Source organism: Saimiri boliviensis, chromosome 12 (genome assembly GCF_048565385.1).
Source record: "Saimiri boliviensis isolate mSaiBol1 chromosome 12, mSaiBol1.pri, whole genome shotgun sequence".
Lineage (NCBI taxonomy): Eukaryota > Metazoa > Chordata > Mammalia > Primates > Cebidae > Saimiri > Saimiri boliviensis.
In genome coordinates, this window is record NC_133460.1 from 37,647,162 (window position 1) to 37,659,262 (window position 12,101).

At 41.6% G+C, this 12,101-nt stretch overlaps 1 protein-coding gene across 6 annotated transcripts in view; it reads right to left on the reverse strand.

Annotated features, from left to right (window-relative positions):
• SMG1 (SMG1 nonsense mediated mRNA decay associated PI3K related kinase) overlaps nt 1-12,101 on the reverse strand; it is a 120,320-nt gene that overhangs the window by 89,570 nt on the left and 18,649 nt on the right. Inside the window, exon 2 of one of the 6 annotated variants that reach the window (XM_074382241.1) lies at nt 2,148-2,205. The exons of 4 other annotated variants lie outside the window; for them this stretch is intronic. In XM_074382241.1, coding sequence (XP_074238342.1) covers nt 2,148-2,161 — 14 coding nt within the window. In that variant the 5' untranslated portion in view covers nt 2,162-2,205. Of the gene's footprint in view, nt 1-2,147; nt 8,595-12,101 lie in introns of those variants that run through there. One more of the 6 variants, XM_074382242.1, reaches the window with a different exon arrangement.

Genomic DNA, 12,101 nt, shown 5'->3' on the forward strand with positions numbered 1-12,101 from the left:
CCAGGCTGGTCTTGAACTCCTGACCTCATGTGATCCGCCCGCTTCAGCCTTCCAAAGTGCTGGGATTATAGGCGTGAGCCACTGCGCCCAGCCAAGTCATTACTTCTAAAGGATCTCAACCTCAAACTTCATGAAATTCATAACCTAGCATACTAAAATGACTTAAGACTCCATAATGAAGCATCTTCTAATATTCAGAGTTCACTTGTCCATAGATAAAGCTAAGTACCTCTAATCGAAGGGAAAATAAAATCTACGGAATTTCAAGAAAAATGTACAAGAATATTTTCTGAGTATACTGTCTATAAGCACTAAAATATTAACTCAATGGAGCATAACTTTTTTAAACTAATGAAAAGACATTCCTGACCAAGCATGGTGGCTCACACCTGTAATCCCAACACTTTGGGAGGCCGAGGCAGACAGATCACCTGAGGTCAGGAGTTTGAAACCAGCCTGACCAACATGGAGAAACTCCATCTCTACTAACAATACAAAAAAAAATTAGCTGGGCATGGTGGTGCATGCCTGTAATCCCAGCTACTCAGGAGGCTGAGGCAGGAAAATCGCTTGAACCTGGGAGGCAGAGGTTGCAGTGAGCCAAGATTCTGCCATTGTACTCCATTCCTGGGCAACAAGAGCGAAACTCCACTTCAAAAAACAAAAAGAAAAGACATTCCTAATGTATCTAAAAACAGCACATTTAACTTGCATCTATATAAATCAGAGCATACCATTACTTTCTTTGTGAAAGAGGACTGAAACATAAGCGAGCTTATAACCTTTTCTGACAGGGTATGAACATGTCTATATGAATACCACAGTAGGCTGTCAGTAGATGAGGGAATAAAATAAGCACATGACTAATTCTGAAACACAAAGATAACTGAAGTCTGCCAATATTTAAAAATACCTTCACTTCCTGTTTTCATCATGTTTACATATCTCCTATACCTTTACTATTAAAGAGTTAAATATTTGTATCATTTTATGGTGACACAGTAGTAACATAAGGCAGCAGAGAATACAAGTTAAAAAAAGATCTGGGCTCAAATCCCAGTGCCAGCACTGAAAAAGTATGTGTGCCTTTGCACAAATTACTTGATCTCCAAGCCTTGGTTGTCTCTTACATAAAATGAGGATAATGCCTATCTAACATGCAAGGTTGTTGTGAAGCTTAAATAAGATAACCAATCACAAAGAAACGCTTAGTGTGCAGGGTATGTTAAAAGTTATTATGACTATAATACAAAATAAGCTCAACGTCTCCAGTCTAAAAGACAACATACAAACAGTTCATGAGTATATGAATAATTAAAACAAGTTTTTACAGTCCAATATAGAGCAACTTAAATGCTTCACTAAAGAAATCAGGTAATCTGTTGCTATCAACAAATCTGTTTCCAACAAGGAAGCATCTCATTTCAAACTAAACTGTAAAAATCAAGAGCAGTTTCCCCATTAGTTAGAAATAAGGTTTTTAAACCCCATAAATTAGGAACACCGATGTTTTTTTCCAAAAAAATTTTGGGTTTTCAGAAATATAACAAAAAAACTCACTGGAATATAGCCACTGTCTTAGAAATGCCTAAAAACTCCCCAGTTGCTAAATTATTTCAATACAAATTCATCAAAACATCTCCAACCAGAACTCAGGTTGTACGCATTCTGAACCTAAAAGCACTAAATGGTTTAGCATTTATACAAAATTTCTATTTTTATAGAATCTTAACTGCTTCAGTTTCAAAAATGTCAATGTCAGGCTGTTAGCACCAACAAGATCACCCCAGTCCAATAAATAGAAAACTGTTAAAGAACGGAAATGAGCACTTAAAATGAGGCAATCAAAACCACAAAATAGAAATTGCAGATTTGAACTCCAAGAAGCAGGCATAAATGTTAGGCTAGTTAGAAGAGCTGAAAGATATCATCTGCCAGAATTAGTGTCTCCATTTAGTGAAAAAGGAAAATCTGTTAAGTCTAAGAATCCTAGTAAGGATCCAAAAATACCTCTACAGCCCCTTTAATATTCTAAAAATATCATGGAGAGAAAAAAAAAGAAATGCATCTATTTCCCCGAAATGATCAAACTGAAGTTAAAGCCTGATGTACATGCCACATGAGAGGTAAGTTTCTAAAGCTCATACCTCAAAAATCGCATACTGTATAATATGGAGCCTTTGTGATGTTTTGCATCAAGTCAATCTGTAAGACAGTAGTTACAATATTAGTGAAGACAGTGGGTTAAAACATTTGTTGTTCAAACATGAAGCAAATATCAATCATGAGTTAGGTGTTTTTAGTTGAACTATGGTCCCATTAGGGTTCATACATTAAAGCAAAAATTGAGGTGGAAAGCCACTCTGCGCCTTGGAGAATAAAGAGGCTTAATGTGGCAGCTAAAAAAAATTTAGTACATTTAAGAGAATCTAAATGTTAACTATAACATACAAATCACATGCAAATATAGTTACCACTTATTTTAGTTACCTATTCTCAACATACAGAAAAATGCCATAAATCTAGGAGGCCATTCGTTTCAAATGACTGGAATCCTCAGACCTCACATTAACAATCCACCATGTGCTGGGGATAGTATCTCCTAACTAAATGCAGCCTTGCTGTCCAGTTCTTGTAGGCATTAGAGAGAAAAAGAGAAAGTCATCTCTGTAAAATGTGGAGTCAGGGAACTCCCTACTAGGAAGCATTTCCATAAAGTACCCCAAAATGACTTGATGCAAACACCACACCTAGTGGTGTCACTGGAGTAAGCATCATATTACTTCAAATTGCTCTTACCTAGGTTTATTAAGGGATTTTGCTCTCAGTCATATCTAATTTGTAATGGATATAAACCAGGAAATGAGATTTGCACTAAAGCCAATGAAGCAGGAATGTACTTATTCTCTAAAGTAGCAAAAATAGTGTCATTGTCACAGAGCAGTTGTAGGATATGCTGTTCTCTACACTAACAGTTAATGCCCCTTGAAAATGAATTACCCTTCAAAAATAAATTCAAGGTTATCCCCTATAATGCCTCCTACCTGGATTCAAACATGATTTAATGAAGAACTAAGAGAAAGGGTGAAACTATGAATAACACTGGGCCTTGTGTGTATCATTACATCAGAAACACTGCTCTAAGTATAAGTCTATGGCTAAAGTATTAATTTGAGAGACTCAGGGAATTTATTATACAAATCTCTTCTCACAGAGAACTTTAAGTTCAAATTTAAAAAAAAACAAAACAGAACCATTCCATGTCAAAATTATAAATGAGTATGCATCAGTTTTGTAATACTGAAATATTAAATTAACATAACTTCTTGATAAAACTAGCTTAGCTCTCTAAGTATTAAGTGTCTATAATAACCAAGTCTTAATTACCCATTTATGGATGATGTGTTTCCTTTTTGAGACAGGGTCTCACTCTATCACCCAGGCTGGAGTGCACTGGCATGATCATAGCTCACTGCAGCCTCAACCTCATGGGTTCAGTCGCCCAAATGGCTGGGAGCACAGGTGCATGCCACCCCATTTAGCTAATTTTTTATTTTTATGCTTTTATAGAGATAGAGGTCTCATTACATTGCCCAGGCTGCTTTCAAATTCCTGGACTCAAGCAATCCTCCCACCTCAGTCTCCCAAAATGATGGGATTAGAGGCATGAATGACCACATCTGGATTGTCATCAATTTTTAATTATAAGTCCGTCAACTAAACAGCCAATGTAGACTGATAAAATATATTTAACAATTGCAAAATTGTAAAAAATTTTTGTATTGCCCAAGGAGAGGTCTGGCTTTCACCTGTGGCTTCTGGAAGGTAATCTCTAAACTCTTGAAATGTCGTACCTAGAAAGAGGGTCCTGGCCAGGACCAGTGGCTCACAACTGTAATCCCAGCACTTTGGGAGGCCAAGGCGGGCGGATTGCTTGAGGTCACAATTTTGAGACCAGCCTGGGCAACATGGTGAAACCTATCTCTACTAAAAATGCAAAAATTAGCCGGGGACGGTGGTGGCCACCTGTAATCCCAGCTACTCAAGAGGCTGAGGTTTCAGTGAGCTGAGATCACCACACCACTCCAGAATGAGCAACAAAGCAAGACTGTCTCTCAAAAAAGAAAAGAGAGAGAGGAAAAAAAGTATCCTTGTTCATCGGGGATCTGGGGGCTTTAGGCCACAGCAGAGTCTAACAATGTGGCTTAGGGTGGGGGTTTTGAGTCACATGGATCAGCTTGACCTCCAGAGGGGCTAGAGACTAAGGTCAGCCACATGCAATCATGAAGCCCCAGTACAAACTTTGGACATAAAAAATGGAGTGAGTAGGCCGGGTGCGGTAGCTCAAGCCTGTAATCCCAGCACTTTGGGAGGCCGAGGCGGGTGGATCACGAGGTCAAGAGATCGAGACCATCCCGGTCAACATGGTGAAACCCCATCTCTACTAAAAATACAGAAAATTAGCTGGGCATGGTGGCGCGTGCCTGTAATCCCAGCTACTCAGGAGGCTGAGGCAGGAGAATTGCCTGAACCCAGGAGGCAGAGGTTGCGGTGAGATCGCGCCATTCCACTCCAGCCTGGGTAACGAGCGAAACTCCGTCTCAAAAAAAAAAAAAAATGGAGTGAGCTTCCCTGGTTGGCAATAATCCATAACTATTGTCGTACATCATTACCACAAGGAAGGTATCATTTTTCACAACTCTACAGTGAGAGGACAATCAGAAGCTCTAACACTTGGAACTTTCCTGAACTATGTGCCTCTACCCTTGGCTGATTTTAATCTGAATCCTTAAACTGCAATAAATTCTAAATGTGTCTATGAGAGCTTTCAGTGAGTTCTGCTGAGTCCTCCTGGAGAATCATCCAACCTAAGAATGGTATTGGCCAGGCGTAGTGGCTCAAACCTGTAATCCCAGCACTCTGGGAGGCCCAGGCAGGCAGATCAATTCAGCTCAGGAGTTTGAGACCAGCCAGGTAATATGGTGAAACTCCCACATCTATAAAAACATGCAAAAATACAAAAATTAGCCAGGCGAGGTGGTATGCGCCCACAGACCCGGCTACTCAGGTGGCTGAGGTAGGAGAATTGCCTGAACCTGGGAGAGAGGAGTTCAGGGCTGCAGTGAGCCGTGATCATGCCACTGCACTCTTGCCTGGGTGACAGAGGGAGACCCTGTCTCAAAACAAAAACAAAAAAACCAAAACAGAGTGGTCTTGGGAACCCGAAACTTGGAATTAGTATTACAAGCAAGGGTCATCTTACAGACTGGACTCCCTCTTACTCTGCATTCATATTTAAAACCATTAAATGTATTATAGTTCAAAAAAAGATTATAATTTTTTTTTTTTTTTTTTTTTGAGACAGGGTCTCACTCTGTCACCCAAGCTGGAATGCAGTGGCACAATCTGGGCTCAAGAAATCCTCCTACCTCAACCTCCCGAGTAGCTGGGACCACAGGCTTACTCCACCACGCCTAGCTAATTTTTGTATTTTTCTTGTCCCATTCTCTACAACATCCCCAAAATATTGCCCAAGCTGGTCTCCCACTCCTGGGCTCAAGTGATCCACTCACCTCAGTCTCCCAAAGTGTTGGGATTACAGGCATGAACCACACACGGCACCCAGCCATAAATTTTCTTTTTAAATAACATTTTTAGCAAACATAATAAAGATTTGACTTCAAAGCTGCTTATTTCCCTTCCAAGGAACCTCAAATATTCTCTATTCTGAGACCTGCAATCAAATTAGCCAGAGTAGCAAACGAAGCCAGTAACTCAGGAGGGCAATAGATCTGATTTTAACCTTTGCTTCATGTGCACAATTGTCTTCAGAGAAAAGCTGGTCAAAGTACCCGTCACCTCCAAGCCCCAATGCTCCTTTTCTCTCCCTTCAAGTGGGCCTCCAATGCTGCCCACATTTCCCTCACCAAGTTTCTTTCCTTTCCAAAACACCTGTAAAACTTTCTGCACCCTCTTCCTTCTCCCACCACCAGTGGATGACCTTATAAATTTTTGCTTCATGAGAAATAGAAGCCATTTGACAGCACCCTCAGCAAGAGCTAACATTTTAGCTCCTAACAAGAGCTAGTGGGCAACTGATCCAAGCAGTTTACATACATTTATCATGTCATTTCATATTCAACACAATCTTATTAGTTATAATTTTACAGACTGATAACTAACATTTTATAACTGACCTAGGGTTATACAGCTTGTAAAAAGCAGAGCCAGAACTCAGACCCAGTTCTGTTTAACGTGTAAGCTCATAATACTTCACCACTGCCTGCCATCTTCTTTCTAATATATCCACAAATTCACCTGCATCTGCACACACAGCCTTTCTTCCCATCATCTTTGCACAGTAGAACAAATAAACCTCCTAAATATAGAAATCATCTGGATCTGTCTATTCCCCCAATTTTCCAAGGTATGACTTGTCTCTCTTTTGAATGTTGCAAAATTTCCCATTTTACTACTGCTTATCATCAACATATGAGCACTCTCAAAGTCTTACCTTAAAAAAAAAAAAGAAAAAAAAAAACAGCTGGACACAGTGGCTCATGCTTGTAATCACAGCACTTCGGGAAGCTGAAGCATGCACATGCAAATCACAGGGTCAGGAGATCGAGACCATCCTGACCAACATGATGAAACCACGTCTCTAATAAAATTCTTAAAAAAAAATTAGCTGGCCGGGCACGGTGGCTCAAGCCTATAATCCCAGCACTTTGGGAGGCCGAGGCGAGTGGATCACGAGGTCAAGAGATCGAGACCATCCTGGTCAACATGGTGAAACCCTGTCTCTACTGCAAATACAAAGAAAAAAAAAAATTAGCTGGGCGTCGTGGCACGTGCCTGTAATCCCAGCTACTCGGGAGGCTGAGGCAGGAGAATTGCCTGAACCCAGGAGGCGGAGGTTGCAGCAAGCCGAGATCGCGCCATTGCACTCCAGTATGGGTAACAAGAGCGAAACTCCATCTCAAAAAAAAAAAAAAAAAAAAATTAGCTGGGCGTGATGGCATGCACCTGTAGTCCCAGCTACTCAGGAGGCTGAGGCAGGTGAATCACTTGAACCAAGGAGGTGAAGGTTGCAGTGAGCCGAGATCACACCACTGTACTCCAGCCTGGCAACAGGGCAAGACACTATCTCAAAAAAAAAAAAAAAAAAAAAAACTTTAACTGCCTTTCTCCCTCTATCAATCTAATTGTCTACACTCTTCACAGACAAACCTGCTGAAAAACTCACCTTCCTTGCCTTCACCTACTTTTCAACCCAACTTTAATCTGGGTTCCACCTGCAACATAACCACTGAAGCTATTCCTACCAATGTAGGAACTATCACTTAAGGCCTTCTTGGCTCTAAAATTCCATCAACCTTTTTCAGTTCGCCTTACACTTTTTCAATACCATTCTAAAGTTTATGAGTTTTCTAGTTAACTTTAATTCCAGTGACTCTCTCTACCTTTTCCCAATCCAAGTATTCTCTTCCTTCTTCACTTTTTTTTTTTTTTTTTTTTTGAGACAGAGTCACACTTTGTTGCCCAGGCTGGAGTGCAGTGATGCAATCTTGTCTCATTGCAACCTCTGCCTCCCAGGTTCAAGCAAGTCTCCCACCTCAGCCTCCCAAGTAGCTGAGATCACAGGCCCCTGCCAACATGCCTGGCATATTTTTGTATTTTTAGTTGAGACAGGGTTTCACCATGTTGGCCAGGCTAGTCTCGAACTCCTGACCTCAAGCAATTCACCCACCTCGACCTCCCAAAGTGCTGGGATTACAGCCGTGAGCCACCGTGCCTGACCCCTTCTTCACTTCTTTAACCAGTTTAGATCTCATTGTGTATCATTATTTCAGTAACACTCTTGCCTATATCCTTAACGCTAAGATTTTCTTCACACCAATCTGGCAAACCCCCAATCCTGGATAAACCCAGGGATTCATCAATAAGCACCACACTCCCAGGTCCTCCAATGTTTATTTCCCATTCTATACATGTACTATCTGGACATTCCCATTCTCTTCAAATTCTAAAATATCCTATCACCTACCCTCCCCATACACACATTCTACCTCACCAAGGTCAAAAAAAAGATACCAACTGTGCGTGGTGGCTCATGCCTGTAATCCCTGTACTTTGGGGAGGCCGAGGCAGGTAGACCATCTGAGGTTAGGAGTTCAAAACCATCCTGGACAACATGGTGAAACCTCTTACTACTAAAAATACAAAAATTAGCTGGGTTTGGTGATGCAATCCCAGCTACATGAGAGGCAGAGGCAGGAGAATCGCTTGAACCCAGGAAGTGGAGGTTGCAGTGAGCCAAGATTGCACCACTGCACTCCAGCCTGGGCAAGAATACTGAAACTCTGTTTTTGTGTGTGTGTGTGTGTTTTTAACGATACCATAACATACCTGCGCCTGATTCTAGACCTTAGTTAGGATTCCATTTACTTCCACACCTTATTGTAACTTTTCAAATACCTTTCCCAGTGAACTAAATCCTCCCCTTAAACATGCAATGCTTTCTAATATATCCCATTTAAAAATAGTAAAACAGGCCGGGCACGGTGGCTCAAGCCTGTAATCCCAGCACTTTGGGAGGCCGAGGCGGGTGGATCACGAGGTCAAGAGATCGAGACCATCCTGGTCAACATGGTGAAACCCCATCTCTACTAAAAATACAAAAAGTTAGCTGGGCATGGTGGCGCGTGCCTGTAATCCCAGCTACTCAGGAGGCTGAGGCAGGAGAATTGCCTGAACCCAGGAGGCGGAGGTTGCAGTGAGCCGAGATCGGGCCATTGCACTCCAGCCTGGGTAACAAGAGTGAAACTCCGTCTCAAAAAAAAAAAAAAAAATAGTAAAACATGCCTGGGTGTGGTGGCTCACGCCTGTAATCCCAGCACTTTGGGAGGCCAAAGGAGGCAGATCACCTGAGGCCAAGAGTTCCAGGCCAGCCTGAGCAACATGGAGATAATGCATCTCTACTAAAAATATAAAAAATTAGACAGGTGTGGTGGTGCATGCCTGTAATCCCAGATACTCAGGGGGCTGAGGCAGGAAAATCGCTTGAACCTGGAGGGCAGAGGGTGTGGTGAGCCAAGATCACACCATTGCACTCCAAACTGGGGGAAGTAGATTGGAGTGAGCTAAGATCACACTACTGCACTCCAAACTGGGCGAAGAGCGAAACTCCATCTCAAGATATAAAAAAATAAATGCAAAAACATAAAAAGGAAAGACAAACAAAAGGAAAAACTCCATCAATCCCACATGCCCCTCTTTCAAATAATCTGTCTTTACTTGCTGCAGCCAAACTAAAGTTGTCAAGACTTCCCCCTCCCATTTCTTCACTTTTTCTAGCTCCTTAACACACACTGGTCCAACTTCTGCCCCATCACTCTTGACAAAATCCATTATGACCTCCAGGCTGCTAAATCCAAGACAAAGTTCAGTTCAGGCCTCAATCTGCTCATCCTTTCAGCAGCTTTCACAGGGCTACTGAGTAGAGTTGAACAGTTTTGCCCTCACGCAGGTGCTCTGAAGAGAAATAAGTAAGGCGGGCTGAATGAAACTACTTTTTTAAAAATTATTGGCCAACACAGTGGCTCACACCTGTAATCCCAGCACCTTGGGAAGCTGAGGCAGATGGATCACTTGAGGTCAGGAGTTCGAGATCAGCCTGTCCAATATGGCAAAACCCCGTCTCTACTAAAAATACAAAAATTAGCTGGGCGTGGTGGTGTGTGCCTGTAATCCCAGCTACTCAGGAGGATGAGGCAGGAGAAGCACTTGAACCCAGGAGCTGGAGGTTGCAGTGAGCTGAGATTGTGCCACTGCACTCCAGCCTGAGTGGCAGAGTGAGACACCATCTCAAAGAAAAAAAAAGTGAAAAGACAACTCACAAAAATCAGAGAAAATATTTATAAATCATGCATTTTATAAGGGTCTAACAATCGGAAACAGGAAGAACTCCTACAACTTAACCAAAAGGTGAACTACCAAATTTTAAAATGGACAAAACATTTGAATTGTTGTTTCTCCAAATATAAAAAAGACCAGTAAGCACATGAAAAGATGTTCAATATAGTTAGTGATTAGAGAACTACAAATCAAAACCACAATAAGAAACCACTTCATATCCACTTGGAAAGTCATAATTTAAAAAAAAAAAAACACACACACATAAAATAGGTGCTGTGATGATGCAGAAAAATTAGAGCCTTCATACATTGCCAGTGGGAATATAAAATGATACACAGCCACTTCCGAAATCAGTGTGATGGTTCCTCAAAAAGCTCAACATAGAATTATCTTATAACCCAACAAATCTACTTCTAAGTATATGCCCAAAAACAGGTATTCAAGCAAACAAATAAAAAAAAAACCCTGTACACAAATGCTCATCACATTATTCGCATTAGCCAAGAGGTAGAAACCCAAGGTCCATCAAAAGATAAATAGTGGCCACACGTGATGACTCACACCTTTAATCTCACCACTTTGGGTGGTAGAAACAGGAAGATCACTTAAGGTCAGGAGTTCAAGACCAGCCTGGCCAACATGGTGAAACCCCACTTCTACTAAAAATACAAAAATTCACTGGGCATGGTGGCGCACACCTGTAGTCCCAGCCACTCAGGTGGCTGAAGCACGAGAATCATCTGAACCCAGGAGGCAGAGGTTGCAGTGACCTGAGATGACACCACTGCACTTCAATCTGGGTGAGGGAACAAGACCCTGGTCTCAAAAAAGAAAAAAAAATGAACCAGGCACGGTGGATCATGCCTGTAATCCCAGCCCCTTTCAGAGGCCGAGGTGAGCGAATCACGGGAGGTCAGGAGTTTGAGACCAGCCTGGCCAACATGGTGAAACCCCATCTTTTACTAAAAATACAAAAATTAGCTGGGCATGGTGGTGCATGCCTGTAATCCCAGCCACTCAGGAGGCTGAAGCAGGAGAACTGCTTGAACCCGGGAGGCAGAGGTTGCAGTGAGCTGAGATCGCGCCACTGCACGCCAGCCTGGGCAACAAGAGTGAAACTCCATCTCAAAAAACAAAAAAACAAAAAACAAAACAATATATATATATATATCAGCTAGGTGTGATGGCACATACCTACAGTCCTAGCTGCTCAGGAGGCTAAGGTGAGAGGCTCACATGAGCCCCGAAGTTGGAGGCTGCAGTCAGCTATGACAGTATGATAGCATCACTGCCCTCCAGCCTAAGTGACAGAGTGAGACCCTGTCTCTTAAAGAAAGAGGTGCTACAATGCGGATGAACCTGGAAAACATTACAGTGAGCGAAATAAGCAAGACACAAAAGGCCACCTGCTGTATGAGTCTACTTACATGAAATGTTCAGAATAGGCAAATCCATAGAGAAAATAGAATTGTGGTTGACAGGGGTTGGGGAAAGGGGAAAACGGGGAGTGACTTTAATCAGTGAAGGGTTTCCATTTAGGGTGATGAAAAACTTCTGGATCTAGATACCAGTGGCTGCACAACATCATAAATGTACTTAATACCGCTGAATTATAAAATGATAAATTTTATGTGCATTTTACCATAATTTTTAAAACTTTAAGATATTCTAGAAGACAGAAGTATGGGTAAAAAAGACCAGTAGTTACAAAGGGCTAGGAATGGAAATTGACTACACAGGGCACAAGGAAATTTGGGAGGGATGATCCTATAACTGGCTGTGTTGTGGTGGTTACACTACTATAAGCATTTGTCTAAACTGAAAGAACTATATAGAGCAGGGAAACTATACCTCAATAGGCCTGACTTTAAAGAAAACATTTATTTACAGGAAAGGTATAAAATATAAGTAAAAGGTTATTAATTTATTTTTAGTAATTCAATATTTCATATCTTACATTGCCTACCATATTTAGCCATTCTAAATGAAAAAGCAAAAATGTATCTGGCTTAAAGTTAAAAGTCACTGTGCTTGCCGATAAAACCAAAGACTGATGGTATCTGAATTAATCAGGCATAAGAAGAGCTGAACTTGGCTGGATGTAGTGGCTCATGCCTGTGGTCCCAGCATTTTGGGAGGATGAAGTGGGCTGACCGCTTGAGCCCAGCAGTTTGAGACTAGCC